This window comes from Coturnix japonica, chromosome 6 (assembly GCF_001577835.2).
Source record: "Coturnix japonica isolate 7356 chromosome 6, Coturnix japonica 2.1, whole genome shotgun sequence".
NCBI classification, from domain to species: Eukaryota; Metazoa; Chordata; class Aves; order Galliformes; family Phasianidae; genus Coturnix; species Coturnix japonica.
The window spans coordinates 25,348,145-25,373,607 of NC_029521.1; the positions used below are offsets into that span (position 1 = coordinate 25,348,145).

Below are 25,463 nucleotides of genomic sequence, written 5' to 3' on the forward strand. Positions count from 1 at the left end.
CTGTCTCTGACAGCAAATCAGAACTAAAGTTTTTTTTAAGTGGCTTTTTAGTTATGCTCTTCTGTTTCCCTCACTGCAGGGGAACTGTGTGTTGAAATTACCATTGGCACATATTCTTCCACTCTTGTCCATAATAATACACACATCTACTCATTCTCTGATTGTATCACTGCATTTTTAAAACAGTGTGGTTTCATAGTAATGAAAAGCAGGAGTCCTTGATGTCACCTGAGTCACGGCTGTGCTTTAAATTAAACTGTAAACCTTGGATAATTGCTCTGCGTGACATAGAGAGCCAAAAAGGTTCTGAAAGATTCCAGCAAAATTTTCCTATTTGAGCAGAGAACTGGAGCACACAGCAACAGGTTCAGGATCGGAACTGCTTTGGAGTTATCAGAATTTACTACCATCTGTTTTGATGATCTTTGTAGTCTGAAAAATTAATAGCATTTTATCTTTTCTAAGGATGCCTCTAAAACAGAAAGGCATCAGAGGAACATGACGTGTATATATACTGTAATAACTTTTCTTCTAATTTGTTTGGGTAGCCTTAAATACAGTTTTTCATTTTACGTGGTATAACAGGAAGCTAGATTTGACCTGCTGAACTTCAGTCCTCCATGCCCTGTAATCTGCCTGTGGGTATTTTTATTTGTAGCAAAAGAGATATGGTTCCTTTGCAGATTGATCTAATGGGGGTATTCCTAAGTCTCCTGGCAGCAACAGCCACAACCAGCTCTGTGTCACTGAGATGCAGGGATCCTGCACTGCTGGGCTCCACCTGGCTGCACTGGAGCCAGATGCTCAGTGTTGAACTCTTCTAGAATGATTCACAAGTAACGCAACAGGTCTGAACTGCTGGTTTGGTATGGCTGGCAGCTGAAAGATCCTTTAAGAAGTCTTCTAAGGAGCAAATAATGTTCTAATTGCTAAAGAGGCTGGGGCTGGCATTTAGAAACCACTACTGGTTTTGTGCTGCTGATCTAACCACAGGAATTAGCAGTGGGTTCCTGTTTTTCACTGTTGCTGAACAGGGAAGCTCTGATTTGTGTGGCTGTCCACAGGAGGAGGGAAATGAAACAGCCTGGAGCTTAGCATTGAATGAATACAGCATGTGTCATTTTATGGGCGACTGGTATTATGATACAGCATCTTTTAAGACCTATAGAAATCCTGTCTTGTAGTTGCTATTGAAAATAGACGGCCACACGTATTTCTTTTCTGGTTAATAACATACTGTGGGATGCAGTGTAATGCAGACCACTATAGTTACAGTGCTAGCTAATAAAGAAGTGTTTGTTTGGAATATTTTACAAAGCTTGGTTTCTATAGTAACAATCATATTGAACGCTTTCAACTTCAGAAATAACATCTGCTCAATGACTGATCTCAAATCTCAGCCACTGTTTAAGTAAATAAGATTCTGCTTCTTCTGCTTATTGTATTAGCTGGCGACATCTGATCTGGGGCATTTATTTCTTTGAAAAGAACACCGTAGGACTGGAAAGGTGTAGTGAAGGGGTAGGGAGACAAGAGGGAAGGGGAATTAGAAATAATGATGAAATGCACAATTTTCCATATTAGCCTAGTCACTGAGAAAATACACTAGAGGTTGCATGCAGCAAAAAGTAAGTGTTTCATTCTATGGAACGTAGATAAGGTCATGCATTCCTCTGTTCTACTCTTTGTAGTGGGTTAAATCCTGTATGCAAATCTAAGGGAAAATAAATCATTGAGTTAGAAAGATAGAGTCTTTATCTTCACGGAGTATGTGCATTTGAAGCAAATTTCAATGGGAAGTTAAAAACAAAACAAAAACAACTGAGATCTTTTTCAAGGAAACATTAAAGAAAAATAAAATATGGTCATTTTGCTCTGGAAAAGGTGTGTGTTGGGGGGAAAAAAAGGATCTTTGAAGTATTATTGTTGGGAACTGTTGGGCTTTACAGTGTAAACTTTAAGGCCAAAACATTTTCTGGAACAAAAATAAGATTTTTCTGTTCTTTCATGCAATAAGTGTAAGAACGATAGAATGCAGTGTGAATAATGATTTTTGGTGGCAGTGACTGTATACTAATAAAAATAGAAAATAAAGAGAAGTTCCCTGCTGTACCATACGAAACAGAAGTAGAACAGAACTACCAGCAGAACTGCACGATGGGAGCATAATCCAGCTTCTTATTTTCAGTTCGCAGTGCTCAAGGGACTCGACATGCTCAGAATGTGGTACTTTCTGAAAGAAAGGGGGGAAAAAGAGAAGCGATGCTTTCCATCTAAGTCAGGAAAATAATTCACGATCCAGGAAATCCTAGTTCAGCAAATCCTTTATGCTTTGCCGTTTTGCTATTAAAAAAAAAAAAAAAAAAAAGTAATATTTTAAAGGAAGAATATTTTTCTTATTAAAAAATAAAAAAAAAAAAGAAGTATTCCACATTTTTGAGTTAAACCAACAAGGGTAATGCACGAAAACAGTTTCATTCATGCGAGTAATCCTGGTTGTTTTAACACAACAGCTTCACAAAGCGCTAATTCTCAGGTGCCTAATTATTTGTCAGATAACATCCTTGGAGGCAAAGTTACCTTTCCTATGCTGTTTCTATGAAGTTTCTATTCTGTTTGTGCCCACTCTAAGTGTTAACCTTGATGGGGAGCAGTCTTGGACAGTAACATTAAGTGATAATACTTAAGTTTGTTTGCAGGATTTTTTTTTAACAAAACTATAAAGAAAATAATAAAATTATAGAATGGCCTGGGTTGAAAAGGACAGTCATGATCACTTAGTTTCAACCCCCCTCCCAATGTGTAATAATAATGTAATATTGGATTTGTAGTTGATATAAATCAGTATAGTTCAGATGTTACTTCTGTGTTGTACTGATTTTGGCAGCTGACATATATGATCATAAATATGTTATTTATTTATATCTATATCTCAGATATTTAAGATTCACAAGAGTCTTAAGAGCAAAACTATGTTCTCTGTTGTTCCCATCATATGTCTTTTCCTTGGGGTGGAGAAGTTTGATTGTTTCTTCCTTCTGGTGCTGGAGCAACTACGATCTGATCCCCCATATAGTGCTACACATGGTCACTAGCATGAAAACTTTCATGTACTTTCAGATCTTAAATGCTGGGTAATTTGTTTCAGAATGCTTTTGGCTATGGTGTCTGCATTTTATAGCTGTCCTTGGACCATGGCAAGGACAATCAAAAGAAAAGTTACGTCACACTTTCAGACATTCCGTTTGTGCCTATTTGTGTTTGGGAGGCTGTGATCTGTGTAAGTTGTCATGATAGAAAGCCGTTTGTTATTCTGGTGCTATTAGCATTCTTTTTCTTGCTTTACAAATATTGCCAAGTTTGCACTTTAATCCTCTCTGCTGACAGCTAGCTTTCGCAGTGTGTCTTGATTTAGTTCCTTTTTATTATTATTATGATTCCAAGGATGAGTGTTTTACTTTATCATTCACTAGACATCCTACATGTGGCCAGAAGGTTACAAAAGAACCTTAAAAGACACTGCTGGAAAAAGTTCACTAGAAGTGTGTTTTGGATGACATATGGTGTACTATATTTTCTCTGCAAGAAATGCGAAATATAGTTTAATTATACTTGCCTTTCCTAACCCCTGAAGTCTGGCATAGATGTCCTAAATAACAATTAAACCACATATTTAATTATTCTGTGGTGCTGCACAGCTTCAGGAATGAAGTCCCTGTGATAATGAAAAATGCCACCAGACAGAACTTCTCAATTCTCTCCCAAAGTCACTGCAGAAAGGACGGACTGAGTTTTTTGTGGCCCACTCTGAGCAAAGTATAGCACAAGTTTTTCCACCTCGTGGATGTTTTAGAAACATTGGCCTTAGGTTGCATTTGGTTCTAAAGAAAGTAGTTTGTGTTGTGCTCAGCATTCCCTTCATGCCCACCATGGCAGACGCTCTTGCCAGCCTGGACATGAGGCCTTCATCCTTCATCTTTCCCTCCCTAAAAGGACAGGCGTGGCTCTGGAGGGACCATGTTCACATTTTGCAGGTAATTGGTGGTAAAGTAACCACTCTAACACGTAGCAGTGACAATCTAGATTTAATTTATCAGCTCAGTTTTCAGTGGTGGGCTGTCAGTGATTTGTCACCAGTGAAAATGTGAATTTTCATCGGCGTGAGCCTTTAAGGTTGAATTGTAAAGGAATAATGAAATTCTCCACTTCTTGTTTCCGATCCTTGGAGACCCAACAAATACACCCATCTGGAAAACAAATACCCATTAGCATCACTTCACTGCACAGCACCAGACTTACTGAATTTGAAATGGCAGCAGGAAGGGTTTACAGGAAAGTATCTGAGGACACTCAGTGCTTCATATATGCCACAGTCATAGGGTCTCAGTTGCTTTTCCCAACAGGATCTAGCTGGCTGCTGCCAAGATAAATTTCTTTCTCTTTCTGGACATTAGCACTGCCAAGCTTTAATCAGACCCAGACAGCTTAATAGGAGAATGTTCTGGAGGCTCTTGGGGATTCCTCTGGCAGCAATCCAGCACAACTGCTTCACACACCACCCCCTGGAAGTTCAGTCCAATATTTTGCAGATTAACCTGAAGTTACTCCTATTAGTGGGCAAGATGTAATGGTAAAATAAACTGGAGTTTATTTTACAGTAGGCAGATAGGACATGGCTTATGCAGACAGACAGCAATGTGAGCCACTTGATATTTTGATTTAAGCTCAGTATCTCGTGTTCTCTCCATCCAGTCGTGAAACTTGAGAAAACCTCAGGATAGTTCACAGTAGTCTCCAAATTCAGCAGAATTACCACCCCTAGGCAGCTGAGCAGGAGTTTGTTCTGGAAACCCTACTGAAAATAAATGCATCTGCAGGTGTTCCTTGTGGCTTCAGCTTTAATCAGAACATCAATTCATAATTCTCTTGCTAATGAAATACTATCTGACACATTAGTTTTTGAAATTATGTACTCTATTAGGTAAGTGGAGATAGAGTAACTTTGTTACAAAATAAATGCACGCCTGTTTTGCAGGTACAGTTCGTATAGTAGAAACACAACGCTTCTGAGCATAAATAATTTCAAGTTGATAAATAAATTCAGTGTCTGTACATAACCATTGATAAGTGGCAGCCACGTTCTAATCAGAAAAGTCTGCAAATATGAAGGCAGCCCATTGTTATGTATTGGTACAGTTGTGACAGGGAAGTAAAACAATAAGCTGAGGGATAACAATGTATTTCGATCACTGATGCCATAATCACAGCTTGGTAAATCACACTGTGTTCTTTTTAATTCCCACTGTTTTTCTTATGGAAATTAATGCACTAATATATCTGAGATTTCGGTGGCTTGTTTGAAGTAAGGAAATTAACTGAGATTTATAGCCTGCTAAAGGAGTGGGGCAAAATTAGTTTGTTTGGTTTTTTTAAAGAAAGTTTAATAAAGGTTGGCTTGTTTTTTGTTTTGTCATGTCCCATTATACTGTCCATCAGCCTGTTCTGAGCTCCATTAGCTGCTGCAGAAGTGTTCAGAGGCTGAATGGAGCTGATAGACCCCTCCCAGGAAATCAGCACAGGCTGTGTGACTCCATTGCAGATGCAAGGCAGTTGCCTCAAGCTCTCCTCAGTAGAGGCAGAAGAATTTTAAGATAGTCTTTAGATGCTCTGCAGCTTTTACTGCTGTGGGTAAAGTGGATATGTACCTCATTTGGGCTACTGAGACCTCATTAGCTGAAGTTATAAATCATTGGGAGATCCTGGGGCAAAAGAAGCTGCAGTGTAGAATTGCAGAGCCTTGATGACTCTCAGGCTCTGGGACGTTTCTGCAGGTCAAGCTGAGGTAAAGCTTTCCACTCTCTAATTTTGAGAGGAACTCTATGGCGTGGATTAAGTGAAAATCTTTAGTGAATGAAATAATTTCAGTAAAACCCCAGGGTCATATGAAGAATGGGTGCTTCCTGTGCCAGCTGCAAAAAGAAGTTCATAACTCCAGCCTTGCTGATTTATTTGGTTGCAATATTTCCTAAAATGTATTTCTGTGGATACATAAAGGATGCTTGGTGAAAGCTTTTTTTTTTTTTTTCCTATTGCCATGTCATTAAGGCTAATTAATTGTAGTGATAGGACAAGGACTAACAACTTAAAAAGACAGTGCAGGTTTAGATAAAGGTGCATAGAAGAAGTTCTTTACTCAGAGGGCAATGAGGCACAGCTGCCAGAGATGCTGTGGGTGCCCCATCACTGGAGCTGTGCTAGACCAGGTTTGTTGGGGCTTTTGGCAAGCTGGTCTCATAGAAGTTGTCCCTGCTCATGGCAGGGGGGTTGGAACTACCTGGTCTTTGAGGTCCCTTCCAGGGGACATTTGGAGTTTCTCCAGAAAAATGTCTGAAGCGAATGACATCAATGAAATTCTGTGGGTTTGAGAAGGTGATATTCTTTTTCTCTTTTGCACTGTTGAAATGTCGGCATTACTCTACTAAAAGTGGTCAGAATGATCACAACTCTTTACTCTCCACCTTCAGCTTTTGGATAAATCACCTCAAGAAAGTACATACAAATTACGGAGTAGGAAAACCAAAAGGAATTTTCTTTCCAGGAAGAACAGAGCTACTTCTGCTTGTAACTGTGTTTCCAAATGAGGTGGCTACAATTGTATTGTAGAGCCTCGTTTGGTGAATGTGTTTTACTAGGCAGCTGCCCAACCTGAGCTCCCACAATAAGGACAGCTGCAGAATTGGCAGTGTATATTTAATAGGTGTAAGAGCAATGAGGTGGTGCCTAGAGAATAGCTATTGGGAAAAGGTTAATATTGAAGCTAATATATTAACAAAGTTTAAAGGCTCTTAATTTTTGCATATACGTATCTAAATTTGGTCAACTTAAGTACTGAGGTTCTTCTCTTAATCTGAAACTTCAGAAATCATTCAAAGAAATCAGGAAAAAATTACTCAAACTCAGAAACTAATCAAAGAATTCAGAAAAATAAGCTGAAGACAAGAGAAAAGGAAGATGTGTACACTTATAACATAGGTATAAATTATACCTTTCATCCTCCTCTTCAGTAGAAACATTTCCTCTTTTCACCCTGTGTTTTAAGTCTGATATTAATCCTATTGTAACAATAGATTTGGTTGCTTGTTTGCCAAACTGTCAAGCTTAGCTCATGTGAAATTCACCTGATTAATTCTAATTTAATAATATGATTAAAAACTAAGTTTAAATCAGCATCATTTATAACTAAAACAAGAAGAATAAGTTATGTTCAAGTATAAGAGATCAAGCTTTATTTATAGTGAATTCTCGTAAGTAGAACCAAAACCATTTTAGCTAAGAAACATTAAAGTGATTAATGCATAACTGTTTGCATTTTAATACTTGATTTATATATCAGATCTGTATTTGTGCACATTGTCAAACCTTATTCTGTTCTTGTCAAAATACTTATTACTGCTGACAGGTGTAAGATGCTCACATTAATCCTTAATTCCTTGATTCAATTTTCTAATTGCTTTTTTGGCATGAGATTGGAGCCATTAAGTCTTACGTGATCTATTTGTCTTATGGCATAATAACACACTTTTAAAAATTGAATTCACTTAACTTAGAATGCTGAACAGAAATATATATATATTACTTTATACTGAAAATCTGAAGTTCTGTGGCACTTCTGCAAGAAACCAGTTCTTGGAATATAGACAGAGCTAAAACCCTTTTCACTTTTTATAGGTTAAGAAGTATTTTCATTGATATATATATGAAAATCAATGCTAAAGTGTTGCTGCATTTTGTCCATAGAGGTTCCAAACCATTATAGTTGACCTATGAACATCTCCTTAGTCATCGTTATCTTCTCTTATCTTACCTCCCTCCTCTTTATGCTACTGCATTGTTGCCACTCCTGCCAACTACAAATAGCAGAATGCATTTCCCATCTTTTTCTTGGGCTGCATGCCTGAAACTGCTCACCTGAGTTATTCTTAAACATAATGCAAGGTTTGATAGGCTTTCAGTATTTAGAAGTAAACCTGTTTTGTTTCTTTTCATAAGAAAGCAGATGTAGTAGGTTACAGTAAATAAAATAATTTTAATACAATATTTTTCTGCCAGTAACAGTGGTACTGTTATCTGCCCTTTGTACTGAGAAAAACAAATCGTGCGTGGGGATAGGACTAGGGGTAATGGGATGAAAGTACAGCATAGGAAGTTCTGCACGAATGTGCGGAAGAACTTCTTTACAGTGAGGGTGACGGAGCACTGGAACAGGCTGCCCAGGGAGGTGGTGGAGTCTCCTTCTCTGGAGATATTTAAGACCCACCTGGACGCCTACCTGTGTGACGTGGTGTAGGGAGCCTGATTTGGCAGGGGGTTTGGACTTGGTGATCTCTAGAGGTCCCTTCCAACCCCTACAATTCTGTGATTCTGTGAAATCCCATCTGAATTTATTTCTGATAGAAACAGATCAGAGGTGAGCCAAGAATCTTCCCCAACTTCGTTAGTTCCTCATGTGCTCAGGGGGATAGGCAAGAACTAGATCTTTTAAAACAAATCTGAAGAGTGGAGAACCGTTTCTTTGACCAAATGTCAAACCCCAGGAAGACTTCTGATATTTGGTTTTGTAACTGAACCATTTAAAATGTTTTACTCTGTTTTATTCCGTGTCATCTCCTCATTTTTATTCTACAACCACTGACTTAGTTTTCTTTTGTCAAAATCAATAATATCTGTTCTTTCACTGTTTTATCCCTTTCTGGTTTTCTTCCCCTCCCCCCATGACGTGTCTCTTTCTGTCAGTGTGTAAGAAAAGGGTTAGAGAGCGAAGGGCTGTTTAATAAGAGAAGTGTTTGTTTATTCTGCATTCCACTGATAAAGTTTTGTGAACGCCGTGGTTGTCATTTATGCTTTTTGGCAGAAATGTAAATGTCTTCTTTCTGAGTAGGGGAAAAAAATAATGATTCTAGTAAGTAAGTCATGGTAGCTGAATGCTTTGGGCGAGTAAAAGCGTGCCTTATCTCTTCCAAAAAAAACAAGTGAAAAGGGCAAAATAAATGGCACATTTTAGAGCACATGTTATGTCACCAGGAAATAAGTTTGATTCATGGTTATATATTTATCTTTAAACAACAGACAAACCTTGGGGTATCAAAATTATTATCATTTGCTCTATGCTTCTGTGGCTTTGTGCTTTCAAATCTGAGTGATGTGAGGTAAGATAAATCGGCTTTTTCAGTCATAACTTTTGGTAAAGGATCCTGATTTATAAGCACAAACAGAAAATTTCTAATGCATTTGATTTTTGGATGAGGCCCTCTGAAAAATATTTATCTGAAAATTTCCTCCAATTGTGTTTTGAAAAGTATTAGTAAAAGCTTCAAACAGAAAAGAACAAGATCTGTTACTGAAAGGTTTTATATTACACAGCAATAGAAGAATGTCATGATTTTGATTTATAATCCAGCAATTATTCATCGAATTAAAAGACAGCGATGATTTTTTTTATTTTTTTTTTTCCCTTTCAATGGTGTGTTTGCATATACTGTGTTCCAATATACAATTTCAAATGAAGAATGGTAGTTGTTTGCCTTTTTAGATAGAATAGGATTGGAAGAGTCCTTCAAAGATCAACCAGTCCAACTACCTGAGCCCTCCAGGGTGAACCAGAAGCTGAAGCACAATGATGAGAGCACTACCTAAATGCCCCTTAGACACTGACTAGCATAAATAGAAAGGAACCATCTTATTTTACTTGACTTTGTGACATATCAAGAGAGATGACTTAAATGCTCCATTACTTTCACTAGTAATGCTAATTATTTTAATAGCATATGCTCTCTAAGGATGGAGAGCTGTGGCAAGGTGAGGTGGGAAGTATGGGACCTCAGTGAGCAGAACTTAACTGGCAGAGAGCTGCATTCCTATGTGGATGGCTGGGAGCAGGGAACTGGTGGAAAGAACTGGAATTAGGGGCACATATTTTGGTGCTGTGGGAGGTGTAACAGGAGTGTATGGCAGCTGGGAGCCTAATATTCTGAGAACTGAAAGTATAAGAGGTAGAAGTTCATGAAAGCATGGAATAGTGGGTGGGAAAAATTGGCAGAGAGTTTTTTGCATCATGTCAGGCTGTTGTCAGTGCTGGTATGTTATGTATTGTTACCCTTTGCCTATGCTTGTTTGATTAGATTTCAACAGCCCAGATTACAGAGTAGCTGCTAATCTGAATGATCCCATGAAGACCCTTTCCCATATAAAATGCTGTGATCAGAAAAAATTACCACTATTATGGTTTTCTTTACATTGCCATTCAACATGTGTGAGTCAAAGCTTAAGAATAAATATTTTCCATACTATATTTTTTCCAGTAATCCACTGAGGCTTCTTTTGTGTGTGCAATCAATGCTGCTAGTATATTAGTGTGGTTCTGTTCACGTGTTTTATACAGTAGCTTTGGAACATAATCATATAGTGCTTGTTCAGATGTTTTGCTTGTCATACATCAGTGGAAATCAAGACATACACGCCAGCTTACACAACCGCAGAGTCTGTTCTCCTCTGTTGCTGTGGCCAGTGTGAGACCACTGAGTTACAGAAAACTATATTAAGTGCTACAGATGCAGTCCACTTGGTTTATCTACATTTCCTTATGCTCTTTTTTTTTTTTTAATGTGATTGTTGTTAGCTGAAACATCTGACATTTTATTTTTTATGTGTCATCATTTGGTTAGGTGTCAATGACATTTTGTACCATTTTGTGTCATTCACTTTGTACTAGCAATTTTAAATTAGATGACACTACTCACCCAAGTTATCTTAACACTGTTGCCTTAAATGAATTAATGAAAATACCATTCAAATACAACCAAGTAGTAAAATTAAGTATATTTATCTATTGTTCAATTTATTGCAGTATTCTCTACTTTCTTATCTCTGCTGAGCAGGAATAAATGTTGGTTACTTTGTGGTAGAAGAATGGAAAATAATTTCTTCCAATGATGGAATTGCCTTTGTTTTCCTTCTATCAATACTTCACAGTGTATTTAACTTGGCTAGACTCTCATTCTTCTTAGGGTATGTGAATCAGTTGACATTTATATATACTTTGCATTTTGCATGTAAATGGAAAGTTTTATGGCTTTGAATTTTGAATGAAAACATCAAACTGGTATTTAGCTTTGGAACATGACAGACATTCTAAAAACTTATGAATAAGGAGAGAAACAAATGCTTGTGCTGATTTTTGACCTAATGTTTTCAGAAATATCTTTAGCAGTTGACTAAACATTTAAACTCTCAAAAGTAAAATGCCTATCTCTTAGCAAGCACAAAATACTGACTGGTGTAAATATGGAAACATAATAAATTGTCATAATAGAAACTTACCATTCTGTTGCTTTGTGGGATGCTCTGCTTCCTTCTAGATCCCATGTCTTGGAAACTAGTGAGCAAGATGGCAGTAACCATTTAGTCAAAAGCTAACTGTAAATTAGAAGATCTGTATAGTTAATAAAAGAGAAGTAACAGCAGATACCTCCTGCCAGGATAAGCACTGTTATCCTAGTTTTGTGTGAGACAAAGTAAGGTTATAGTTGAGCAGCCAACATTTGAAGGGAGTTTCTGGTTTTATGTCATTAAATAACACTGTGCTAGTTTTTATGCCTATGTTTAAAGAAAAATAAAAAATAAGGATATGCCACAAGGAAACTCTTTGTTTATAGGGACAGATTCAGAGAAGAACTACTGGTAAGGGAAACTGAAGAAGGATCTTTATATATATAAATTTTTTTTTTTTTCTGTTTAATGATTTTGACTTTAGGAGGGATTTAAGTGGTTGCTGGCTGTAGAAACACTATTCTTGCAGGCAGGTATTTCTTGTTCTTACAATATGGGAAATCTTGCTATTCTCAGAGACCACTGTGTGTACCAAAAAATGTTTTGCCTCTTTCCAAGCTGAAGAAGTTGAAATTGCTAGATTTAGTGAGGTATAAAATGAAGAGAACAATTTTGCTGTCTTTACGATCATTTCATTTTTTTTCAGTCTGATTAGATTTGCAGTGTGGGCTGTTAAAGCCTGTTTTTCAGTCAATTAATACAAATAGGACAATCTGCTTAAAAGCAAAGAGCTAATTGGGGAAAAGTATCTCCATACTGTTAACGGTGAACCTTAAAATTAGGAAGCTCAAATAAAAATATAACAGAAATCTCTGTTGGTCGTTACACGAGTCCCTTCCTTTTCCAGGGTGCTCCCAAACCAATTGCCATCGAGCCGTGTTCAGGAAACAAAGCCGCCGTCCTCACAGTGTTTTTATGTCTGCCAAGAGGATCATCGGGAGTCCCACCCCCGGGTCAGTCAGGTAAGGCTTATGCTGGTAGGCATTAAGTCCATCCTCCTGCAGTGCAGTCTGTGTGGACAATTGCGCACAAGCAAAATGTTGCACAGCATATGAATGCAAGTAGCTGTTGAGTCAAGGTGTTTGGTTTGGACTTGGTGTTTAATGAGGAATTTTCACCTGGAATTTGATGTGGTATCTTGTATAAAAAGCCCATTGGGCAAACTAAGCTGGTGTGTGTACATATTACTTCAGGAAGTGTCGATGCATGCCATTGCACACCAGTTTTTTTTTTTGCAGGACAGAGCATTTTCATGTGTGACAGCTTCTACAATCTCAGTTCATTTGCTGTAAATGATTCTGTGAAGGGAGCGGCAATGAGTATTTTCACTTGAGTTCACATTTAGTGCGCTAAGTAAGTTTCTTTGCACCAAAAGAAATAAATGCCAATGCTATGCTGTTTGGGATTCAATTAAAATCCTAACATTTACCAGAATGCCTGTTGAATGAATCCTGGGATTTTGTAAGTGAATCTGTCTGCTTTATTAGGAATATGTCCACACTTGGAATGATCCTGGTTTATTTTAAAGTAGCATTTGCATTACCTGGAAGTACTGCTCATGGTGGTCTCTTATCTGATCCCTGTTAGACTGTTGTACAAAACCATTGGAGACTTCTTATGTAGGTACCTCCTGCTTAGGAGATATTTTATACAATTTTTGGTCCTTTAAATACTGCCTTTGATGATGTGACACAAAATGGAAATATAACAAAGTTCAGACAGTAGTCTGGCACTGCACAAATGAGGACTTTGCTCTTTCAGAATTCGTCACAAGGTTTGCTAACAGGAACACCTTTGCAGTGAATGATGTGCTGCATGGTATGGACCAAAAACACTTGTAAGCCAGAAAATATGCTTCAATGCTTACTTTTATTATTAAGAGCCAAAAAGATAGCATCTTAACCTTTAAAATCCATTTGAGAGATTAAAAAGTACTGAGTAATGATGATGAGGGCAAACTCAGTTGACTTCTTTTTGAAATAAGCACAGCAATCTTCTCTTTTGTGCTTTATGGCCCTCTGTTATTTGTTTTGTTGTGTTTGCTTGTTTGTTTGTTTTCTTCCTGAGCTCTGAGATGAGGATTTAGTTCTTAAAATGCAGTTTGTAGCTTGGAATTTCTGTACATGCTACGAAAACAAGTGTTACTGATACTTTGTGAAATGCATTGCTCAGAAAAAGCATATAAATGTAAGTGCTCTGAAAACAGCAGTGAAAGAGGAAGGATATTTGAAGTATTCCCTGTTCGTGTTTTAAGGAAATGAAACAAACGAAAGGTGTTTATAGTCTTACAGGGAAAAATGTTATGAAAGAAATTAAAACTAATTGCTGAAGCAGAGCTTAAAATGTTTAGGTTTTTTTGTTTGTTTTCGATTTGTCTCTGTGCAGTAAAATGTGCTTAACTAGTTGCTTCATCGTCAGTTTCTATTCACTATTTATTTAAATATTTTAAGAAGTAATTGCTTATCTTTGCTGCATATGAAACACAGGCATTTCAAACCTGTAGTTGAGTTCAACAATGCAACAGATGTGTCATTTCAGTTTCTCAATGTGAAAGAACATACCTCTTTGTATATAAATTGTCTTCCTCTATTTTATTACTTACCTCTAGTCAGCTTTGTAGGATATGTTTTAAATCCTTTTCCTCAGTTGCTCATTATGACACTTTATTATTTAGAAACATCTGACGTTTTTTAGTCCCCATCTGCAACTCCTACTTTGTTCAGGGTCAAAAGCAAATAGGAATGCTTGAGGTGTGCAGCCATGCTGATTCAACCATTAGATTATATCAGACCATATTGCCATAATCATTTTTCCTAAGTGTAATGAATTTTGGTACTCATGAACTGCTTTCACTGTCCGTAACCATGCATAGTCTGGGCAGAAGCTATTACGCAAGTTTGTTGGCATCTCTGCAACTCTACTAATCCACTTTGTTCCTGTCCTGCAGCACTACCTGCTGCTTCTTTCCTGGACTTTCAGGGAGCAGATGCTGTGAACTGTGCCAAGTCATTTGAAATGATGTGGAAGTTTTGTACAGCTGACATATGTTTGCTGTGCAGTTGGTTTCCCTTATGACCTAAGCTAGGTTAAAACAATGATATTTAGGTGGATGTAAGTAATATGTTCAGCAATTATGTCTTGCCAAGTAATTTCAGAATCCTCTATTACTTGCATATAATCATTTTCATGCTTATTGGGATCATTCTAGGATAAAATGGGCGATGTGTCAAACATTTGTTTAAATGATATGTCAAAGATACTGATTCTTAGTTCACAATGAGAGATTGTAGGTTTTGTTTCTTGCATGTGTGTCTGAAATACAAGGAAAAACTACCTGTATTGCTCTGCATCATGTTTTCTTTAAAATCAAGAATGCTGATATATTCACTGATAACTAAGGTACTCAGTTCTGGAGTTATTAAGAGCTGTAGTCATATGTTTTTAATAACCTGCTATGCTTAAAAGTGGGTTCTACTTGTTTCCAGGGTTTATATTAGTAAATATTGTGCTTAAATAGTCTCCCTGAAAGTTTAAAAATAATAATTCCAATGTAAAGGTTACTGTTTCTACACCATATGTTCTATGCTTCACCTTTATCAGCAGCTGTGAGAATAGTTGAAACTACAGATGGTGGGTTTTGGCCAAAGGCTATGCATGGCAAAAACTTCTCTAGGAGGGACCATATGTCCCATTGGAGACCTGAGTGTTCTCTACATCCTGCACAAAATGTTCTGAGCTTTACTGAAAGAGATTTATGACATTGTTTAGTTCTAAGTGCAAATGCTGTGAGCATACAAAACACTTTTAGGTTGATACAGTTAAAATGTTTAATGTTAATTTTTGAAAGATAGATTTTATACAGGTTGGTCTTGTAGATTCAAATTAAATACTGAGGAAGAACTTATTTGAACCAGTATTCATAGTAAGTCATTTTGATTCAGTATTCAGTAAGTCATTTACTGGAAAAGGACACTTTTGTTGGAACGATATTTTTTCTTTTTTTCTTTTTTTTTTTTTTTCTTTTTTTTTTAAGAGTTAAGCATCCTTAAAATGAGGTTAGTTACGGTGCAAGAGGTCTTTATATATTGTTAGGTGCACATTTTGAGGAGGACATTAATAATTTATGTTTATCCCAGGTAGGAACTGGTGTTAAACAAAACTTTGCCTGGATTAAAGTAGAAATTACTAAATTATTTGTTAGAATAATTGATATAAAACATGAAGGAATGTTACTGATGAAAAAACCTCTACTGTGATTATAGAAGATAGACGATGATTGCTCATTTTTCTGTTGTCTCATTAGTTATAGTGCCCATGAGTAATCAGATCAAAATTCAGAAGTCAGTGGAAATATGGATTCTTTATACAGACCCTGTGTATATTATTACATATGCATCAGTGTATGTGAATATCAGAAAAAAGCAACCTTTTTTAGTGAACATGTCCTGCAGGTTATGTTAGAAGGTAGGGAACATTCATTCTTGCTTTAGTGTCTGACCCCAGGCTTTAAATAGCTTACACGCTACTTAACGTCAAGAGATCTAATAATGAGAGCAGCTGCAAACCGATCCGTAGAAAGAACTAAATTATGAGTCTCAAAGAGTATTGAACAAAACAGGCTAGACAAAAATATAGGAGGAACAAGAGGATAATATATAAATTGCTTATTGCAGAAAGAGGTGCCAATGAATTACCAGCAGTGGAAAGACCAAGAATAACTCCTTCAAGGTCTTAATACAACTCTGATGATATATTGGGCAATGCAGAAAGAATAGCCTGGTAGTGTGATAAATTCTGCTAAAAGAACTGTTATCATGTCATCATTATTATTAAAGCCAGCTAAATCCCACACTTTGAGGTATCAAGGTACTGTACAAAAAGTTTATAGAACTCCGTGATAAATGTTTGCATCATTCTTGGAGAAGGCCAGAAAGAGCTCTAAAGCACAAGGAGAAACAGGAAAATAGAACATTTAAAAAAACACAGAATCAAGGGATGCAATTTGTGAATTATTTGTGTGTTGATACATTACTTTCACAAAGCAAAATTTCCCCAGGAGGTAGAATTGACAGAGCCTCCATTAAAGGTGTTTTTCAATTAAGATAGTGAGCTGAGTGATCTTGAAGTTGTATGTGTATGAGTGTCTCTCTCTATTAAGTCATAAAGAACATCTAAATGACTATAACAAAATCTAACTTTAGACATTAAAATAACACTTTAGAAGACTTCATGCAACATTCTAGGAGTACAAATAGAAATGCTCGTAGCAAATTTTTGTTTTCACTGGGTTTCTCCAACAGATCTGTCTGAAAAATGCTCTCTGATATCTATGAATCAAAAGAGAACTTCTGTCTGCACTGACATTCAATTCTACCCAATCAACACACTACAGTAGGATCACAGGATCAATAACATTACCATGCTATCTGCCTTTGCTGTACTCACCATCTTAACAAATAATGACTTATTAATTGTTCTACAAGACAATTAGCTCTGCATGAGGTTTTCAGTAACAAGGGTTTCTTAGTACTGTTTCTAATTTTCCCTGATTAAAATTCCAAATTTTTATACGTCATTTCATATTTATATTAGTATGTCTTATAATTGTTAAAAAGTATTATGTTTAATAAAATTACTCAATTATTCTGAGCCTTGGAAACAAAACTATATGTAATACTTTTTGTAGATTTATAGAATCGTAAATTTGTGTGTATTGGAAACATCTCTAAGACCATCAAGTCTAACAGTAAAGCCAGCACTACCAAGTCTACCACTGAACCATATCCCTAAGTATTACATCTATATATCTTCTAAATATCTCTTTGAGGATGGTAACTTCATAATCCTTTCAGTGAATAAATTTTTCCTAACATCCAACCTATACATTCCCTGGGGTCAACCTGAGGCCATTTCCTCTTGTCCTGTAGCTCATTGCTCAGGAAAAAGAGACTGACCCCAACTCTCAAAAAAAACCTCCTTTGAGGTAGTCATAGAGAGTGATAAAGTCTCCCCTGAGCCTCCCTTTTCCTAGACTAGACAGTCCTAAGAATATTGCACGCAGCATTTTATAGGCACCTTTGGACGGGTAACTACAAATAAAAGACAACAAGAAGGAGAATTGCTTTAACCTAGAAGAGAATTTGTATAAAAAGGCACTGGGAGAAGAAAGGTAGAAACATAAGAAGAAAAAAAAGATGATATTCATAACTGGTTGGTTATTTAGTCTCTGAAACATAATAGTGCTAGAGAGAGAAAGAGAAATTGTGTAACGGATGCGTCTAAATAAAACAAAGCATGACTCTACTTTACTTGCTTTTTCCTCAGCCTATTTATTAGTACCATCAAAGCATTATCAGGGCACCCTACAAGTGTACCTGTTTTTCTGCATCATTCTGTTCTTTGTTCTATAACACGCTGCCTCTATAGACTGAGTGTCATCTCATTCTTTGTAGTTTTGGAGAAAGATTTTTTTTTTTTTTTAGCTTATTTTATTTCTGTTATTGAAGGAATTTCTTACTGATGCATTTAAAAATGATTTCATATTTATAATCTAACAATACTACTTAGGTAGGATAAAGTGATAGGTAAATAGGGAAAGCATTATAAAGGCATTGAGTAAAAGTGAATTTATCATGCCACCCACTAGAAGGGGAAGAAAAACAAGATAACAAGATTTCTGCTATGAAATGATGAAAGGAAGAAAAGGTTTCTATTTATCTTCTCTGAAGTGATGGTATGCAGCTGGGAATGAGCCAAACGGTGTATTACAGCACATCACCATGGATGCCTAGAACTTGCATTAAAATTCAGGACTTGGTGAGTCAGCCATTTTGTCTGGACCAAAACCCAAGCAGGGTTTCTATTGCCATATAATTTGCATTTCCAATGGGAAGGGTACAACAAAACACCTTGACTCCAGAAAAAACTACAGATCCACATTATAGAAATGGTACCTCCATGCAGTGCCAACTCATATAGCTTACCTTATGGATTTATGGTTGTATGCATTTGACCCTAGATTCCGCAGATAAGGTGGATTATTTTGAACTACTAAATATGGAACCAAATTTTTTTGAATGTTTATCTTTAAAAAAAAAACAAACAAACAGAGTTGTAATGTGTGAGAAAATTGAAATACTCTTTGTAAGAGGTTGATAAACTATAAGACTAATTGACTTATTTGAGGAGTAACTAATTTTTAGATGGATGGGTAAGTTTGTCAAGTGATCCGGTCTCAAAAAAAGTAAAAAAGAATTCTTCTTTGTAAACTGGAGATGCTTGGCCAAATGGCTCTTTAAGACTCAGTGAAACCTGGAGTCATCTATTCTGAAGCTCATTTTACAGAAGTTGCTTTTTTTTAAATAGTTATGCCTATTTTTGGTGTGACTATTTTCTGCTTAATTTTGTTCTTCTTCACTGCATCAAATGAGGGAGCAGACTGTGTTTATAGTATTGACACTGTGAAAAGAACACAGTGGTAAGTAGCAGATGGTGCTGAAGATTACTTAAAAAATATTTATGGCAATAGCAAAAACAAAGTAGATAATAAGACCCAGTGGCCAACCAGACAGCTTCACACCCTAGCCCAAAACCCAAAGCAATTATTTGCAACCTGCAGGGTAAAGTCTTCAACTCAAAAACAAAACAAACCATTGCGGTTTTTAGCATAGTATAATTTGTGAGTGATGAAGTATGAAGTGAGTATTGATTTCTGTCTGGTCTTATTAGTAAGAATTTTAGGTGGATCTGTTATAAATTACTTTTTGCATCATACTAGTCATAGAATCTTGATTCTTTTTTATTTCTGAAGTATTTATCTGCAAAGGGATGTAAACAGTTTAAAATGAAGAACATACTGTATGATGTTAGCATTGCGTCTTCCACAAATCTTGACTGAAGTAACTTATTGATTGGCCGATAAAAGCTTCATGCTATATAGCTATCAAAAGGGGAGAGAACAAAGGAGGCTGAGATGATTGTTTCACAACTTTATCACTGGATTTCCTGCCCTAGAGGGACTCAGTAAGATGAGACATTAGTAAAAACTGTTAAATACTATAAGCATTTATTTGACAAGTAGTTATTCATTGTTCAAACAAAAATTGCCACAGTTCTTTCAGAGTATATACTTTTTTTTTTTTTTTTCCTTTGGGCCCTTTTGCACCTTTAAATACAAAATGGGAACTGAAATAATATCTGATGATGCTGTAAAACTTCTGACTACTGTGAATTATAAGCCTAGCACATGTATATCTCCTCAATTGTTTGTGGTATTGGCTGAGTCATTTTCTCATCACGTTCAGATGTCAATTTGCCAATTTTCGCTCCTCACTCATCATGAAAAATACAGACAGTGGTGGACACTCATGGTCCTAAGCTTCTGACTGAAAGAATCACCATCCTTCAAGCAAATCAGTGAGCTGACCATCAGCTGAAAGGTGATTTGAGGTTTATATGACTAAATGTCAGAATATAGCCAGTAATACAGACCATGCCTCTTGGTAGGTCAGTGACACACACATAAGCTCTTTAATCAATTTGGAAGGGTTACTTTGTTTTCTGTTCACACTACTTAAATTGGAAGGCCACTCTGTTGATCACGATGGGTGTTTTAGAATACTTCTAATTTCCAGCTTAAATGTAGCCAGGGATAATTATGAATGTTTATTCTGTGGAAGAAGTTTTTTTTATCTAAAACTCTTGTTTTCAACCTGACACATATCACCGTATCTTAGCACAATAATTGTATGTTTTTTTTTTTTACCTTTGTCTTGCTAGGCAAAGGCAAGTGAGGTCTACTTGAAATATGTTATTCTGTCTTCTGAGCATCTTTGTAACTCTGTCCTAGTTTCAGCTTTAGTTTTAGCTTTTTATTTTTTTGGGGGGGGAGTTTGTGCTCTGAACTGCTCAATGGCAGTTACATTCCTTGCTTTATCCTATTTAATGTTTACTTTTGTTTTTTTAACAACCGTACCCCGTCCAACTTGGTCTTTGTGTCCAACGTAAGTTTCTGCTTGCTCCAAAATAAAACTTCAAATTTAGCATAGGAGAATGAGAGTAAATTTATATTCCATGAATACTTGAGGTCACACAACTCTTTCGTATTCTGCTCCTTCTCTGTATTGACGATACATACCAGTGTTTGTCATGATTAAATTTCAGTGGCATGCCCCTATTTTTATGCCAAAATCTTTAATGAAAATATTAAACAAGAGTGATCAAAAGATTGATTCTTGTTGCTATGCTATACTTTTACCTGTCTACTTTGTTATAGCTACACTTTGTTTTCTCTCCTTTATGTAGATGTCTGCTCTCTGCAATTCCTGTAATATAGATCATTTTTGTGTCCACTGATAATATCCTACTGTATAAAAGACCTTTCAAAAATCTGGACAGAAATATCTTAACTATTTTTTAACTAGAAAATCAATTAACGTTTTGTAGGAAATGGTCTGATTGGTCTGACAGTTTTTGATGAATTGTGGATGTGTTTTGCACCTTTTCCATTTACCTGACTTTAATTATTCTTTCCTACCAAGTATAATGTAGCTAAGAGTAATCAATAAGTAACTGATTCTTTTTTCTTGATTCTAGACAACTTTTAATATGAAATAAACAGCATTTACTTTTCTCAATTTCTATACCACTGTTTGACAGTTTATTAAACGTCCATCCCTGTTTTCTTGCATTCTTACAGAACCAGTGTTCTGATTATCATGCCAATGCATAACTCTTGCTATGTTGTGATTTTTTTCCTTTGATTTTCCTCTCTCTCATTTTATTTGTACATTGAAAACCTTCAGATATTTGCATTGATAAATCTTGAAAAATTTTAACTCCACTTTTGACATTTCTCACTTTTGCATTTCTTTACCCCAAAACACAGCTTCTTTTGTAGTTTGAACTTTTTCATCTGTTCTCACTGAGTTTCTACATTCAAAAACTACATGGCCTTACTTCTTTAAGAATCTTTTTGGTTCCTGCATAACACAGTTAAGATGTATTTTTTTAGAAGTCATGAAGGAGTCATGGTTTTTTCTTGAAGTCTGTCTGTAACTGCATGCTTTTCTGTTGATGTACAAAGGAACAGATTTGTAGCAGTGATTTTGCCCTCTGATGGCCTGGGTGAGATTTATGGAAATTATGGAAAATGCCCATTTTTCTGTGCTCCCTCCATTGTCATATGGCAGGGACAGCCTTAAGATCCCACAACAGGCATTTTACTGAATGTTGGGGAGCTGCTATCTTAATATTTTTAATCCTTTTTTTCTTCACTGCTCAAATTTACTTTCCATGATCGTTTCCTCTAATTGCACTGGTATTTTACAGAGCATGGTCTTATTTACTTTTTCAGGCTATGAAATGCTATGCTTGTGTTGCTGAATGTGGTGGTTTGTCTTTTTGTTCTGTTTCTCTGGGTGTGTGGTATTTCTTTAAAACCAATTTATAAAAAGAGCACCATATATTGTGAGTAGGTGAATGCTATACATAGTGTAGGTTCATCAGCTTAATCATTCAGACTCATGAGAAGCAGAAATATTAAACTTTCTTTAATCACTGAATAGGCAGAAAGGTCGGTTGCTTTTGTAATATCTAGCCATCAAATCATAACCTTTCATTTAGATAAAAGGTATAAATGTTAGTGTATATTTTTTTTTTCCTGTAAGATTCATGCCTGTTCAGTCATGCGGAAGGCTGCAGGATTAGCAGGGCTTACAGAATCACAATGAATTTGATAGGATGTACAAAGAAAAGTAATTCATAAGTAGGAAGAAGTTAGTCTTCGGTTTTGTCTGTCTTTCAGGCAGATCCTTGGGCACTCTACAAGGCTAAGCTTCCCACAACTGAAAAAGATTGTAGATTGCAATTGTAGATTCTTCTTTTCACATGAACTGTGCAAATGTCAACAAAGGAAAAAACAACAGCAGAAAAAAGATAAAGGCAACTGAAAAACGTGTGATATTCTCAATTTGAGATCTGAGAGAGGTTAATATTTTTCATTTTTAATAGAAATTTTATTTTAAAATTATTTTTAGAATGCTTACACTGGTATGGTTTATTTCAGACAAATGGAAACATTTGGCAGTCAGATAATGACATTCAGCAATTATTTGTTCTAACACTGTTGGTTCTGGTATAAAGACTCGCTGTTTCTCACATAGAAAACATGCAGTAATAGGGCCTTTCTTTTCTGCATCCAGCCCATATGAATGTGCAGCTCCACCTAAACTGTGGATCTTTTTGTCAGCATTCCTCCCCAGATGCAAGCAGATGATTTTAAACTTTCTCCCGCTAAACCTTGAGTATCCAGCAGATGTCTAGCTTAGGATGAGTTGTAAAATGAAGTAAAGTGAACAAATCCCTGCTCAGGTAACACATTGGATGATATGTTTCCTTCCTATTGGAAACTGGTGGTCTGCTTTTATATTCTGTCAACACATAGTAGGTGAAGCAGATGGCTTATGGATAAATTAGAACTATAAACCTCTCAAGTATAAAGTTATATATGATTTAAATCTTTCAACAGGGGTCCCATTACCTATTTCTCCTTCCTCTAACTTTAAATTCTTTAAAAAGAAGCACCTCTTTATCAGCAGAAGACAAATCTGTTCAAAATCCACCACTAGAAGTAGTTACATGGTGACCTGCCCTGATTCTTAGTCATACCATCATGGAAACTTTCATTCATCATTGGGACAATGCAATCACTTATAATTTACCTTCTCACACTTATTTTATCAGGCTTTTGGGCTAAGGTGTTTCTGCTGTCTATTTGTGGTAGAACGCTATCCAAAATTATATAGAGACCAATGAAATTTATCATTCTCTGGCATTTGATGACATCAATCTGTTTATTTATGAAACCATTAAGGACTTATTGAGTTACTAGACTACAGAGAAAATAAATTGAGTTATCATCTGTAGTTAAATTCAGTCCTTGTGTCTGCTGTCTTTTCAGGCTGTATGGTGTTTTCAGAAATTACTATGGCTTTGCAGGCCCAGACTTCAAGAATACATTTTCTTCACAGCCTTTTCATGCCATTCCAAGTCAGTTTCTAATGCGTGAGCAATTTGTGGCTCTGGAAAATGTTGACAGAAGGATGTCAGGGCTTTCTTTTCATAGCAGTTTAAAAGCATGATAGGGACAGTTCTCACTTAAAAGCAGCTCTTAAATTTTGAAGCTGCTCAATAGACGGAATCATTTGATTCAATCAATATTGTACAGTTACTGTAGGAAGTTAGGCTTAAAACCTAAGGTTTTTGGACACAAATAAATTAATATAACTATCATTAAGTAAAACACTTTTAAGATGAAGGATGGAAGAAGAGCCACAGTCTGTGCTCTGTACATTCAATTACTATACTGTAAGGAAAAGGCATAAAGTTCAAAACTTGCTATTAGTAAAATTGAAGAGCAAACTGAGAAAATACATCTTAATTGTATACTTTCTGTCTTGTAGTAAGAGTTAGATTGTTCCAGTAAACTCCCTTATCATCGGTATCATTTGTGGTTGTTTCTTCACTATGGAAATCACTAGAAATGTCCTCAGGAAGAGCTGATATGGATGCAGCAAAGATATTAATACAAACCACCTACAGATAGCTGAGAATTGAAGGTTGGGGTTAATGAGCTCACAACTGCTATAAAAGAGATGCTTGTTAGGACAACTTCCCTTATGCTTGCATCTCAACTTCTTACTTGTGTGTCCTGGATACTTCTGTTTCATAACTCTTGAACTGAGAGCTATAGGCTTAGTTCAGAGCCAGCTCATGTGTTACTGGGCTTAGTGGGTCCAAGTCAGCATTGTCTGTAGAAGGCTAAGGCTGACTTCTGCATCTCTGCACTATCCTTTTATCATCTGGGTGTAGTGCTGTGCTTATGCATACAGATAGCTAAACAGCATATTCAAATGACTAGCTCTTTGCAGAACATGAAGCGGTGGCAGCAACATAAAACCCATCAGACACTGCATTTTGGAGTTAGTTTGAGCCTAACAGTTCTCTCAGAACTCCTGTGCTCTGATGGATCGTACCCAACTGCAGAACTGCCTGAGTATTTTGGTGGGCTGTACCGCTCTACATCCTGTAGCTTCTGCAGCATATGGGCTTTGCTAATATCAGTGCTATTCCTGCCTACAGTTACACAGGTATAAAAAATAAAGTTTTGGATGGTGATTTTTCTGATCTTACTTGCAAAATACAGCTAAGACAAATGTCTGTGGTAACAGCAGCAGGGATAAACTCAATAATATGGAATTAGCAGGTCTGTACAATGTAAATAGGCCAATGGTTGAAAAATTGCTTCTCCTATGTGAATGAATAAATGTATAAAATCCAAGAATAAGTTGAATGCATTAAAAATAAGGCAAAGCAACAATGAATTCAGGGGTTTCTGTAAATATTTTTTGGGTTTGAGATGTGAATTTTGTACCAAGATAGATTTATTGTTCATATGGAGAAAGTGGTGAGCTAGGATGTGACTGAATGGTAAGTAACATAGAGATATAGCAGACAATCTACCCAAAATGGAGAAACTTCTAACTAACACCTGAATATGAAGGACTTTTAGAAGAATTCCTTGTTATAAACTTAAACTTTCTAAAATTCTTGTATCTCCAGAATGCTAATATTAGATGAATTTTCCAAATTGCTAAGCACGAAGCGGGAATCTGAACAGCAGCAGAAAAAGGCCAGCCTTGTCACTTTAAGCCTGTCATTTCAATAACGTTGTCTTAAGTGCTCAAAACATTCCAGGGTGTAAATGAATGCTTACAAAGGAAATTACAATTGCAGACTATATTTAGGGTTGAGAGTGACTCAGCATGACACTCTTAGGAAAGTTTAAAACTTAGCTATCCTTTTTTTACCTGTTCTGTGCTTAATTCCTGCTATTTTTAAATGTATTTATTACTTTTAATTTAGGATTCAATGATACACAGTCTTGATATGTTCTTTTGCATCTGTCTGCAAGTGGGAGTTAAAATATCTATTACCTTGTTGCCAGGCGAATCCAGTAAGGCTGTATGCTTTGATTCTGTTTTGAGTAAACTGGTGATCAAAATGGTCACCTCCACGTG

General features: G+C 36.3%; 1 protein-coding gene across 6 annotated transcripts in view; it reads left to right on the forward strand.

Moving 5' to 3' along the window:
• The window catches only part of ATRNL1 (attractin like 1), a 396,494-nt gene that overhangs the window by 333,034 nt on the left and 37,997 nt on the right, over nucleotides 1-25,463 (forward strand). For 2 of the 6 annotated variants that reach the window (XR_004307736.1, XR_004307738.1), the window contains one exon: nucleotides 12,233-12,332. Coding sequence is in view for 3 of the 6 variants with exons in the window: in XM_032445436.1 (XP_032301327.1) it covers nucleotides 12,233-12,347; nucleotides 12,624-12,718 (210 nt within the window). In the remaining 3 variants the exon portion in view is untranslated. Of the gene's footprint in view, nucleotides 1-12,232; nucleotides 12,348-12,623; nucleotides 13,671-25,463 lie in introns of those variants that run through there. The other 4 variants (XM_032445435.1, XM_015867395.2, XM_032445436.1 and 1 more) reach the window with 3 other exon arrangements.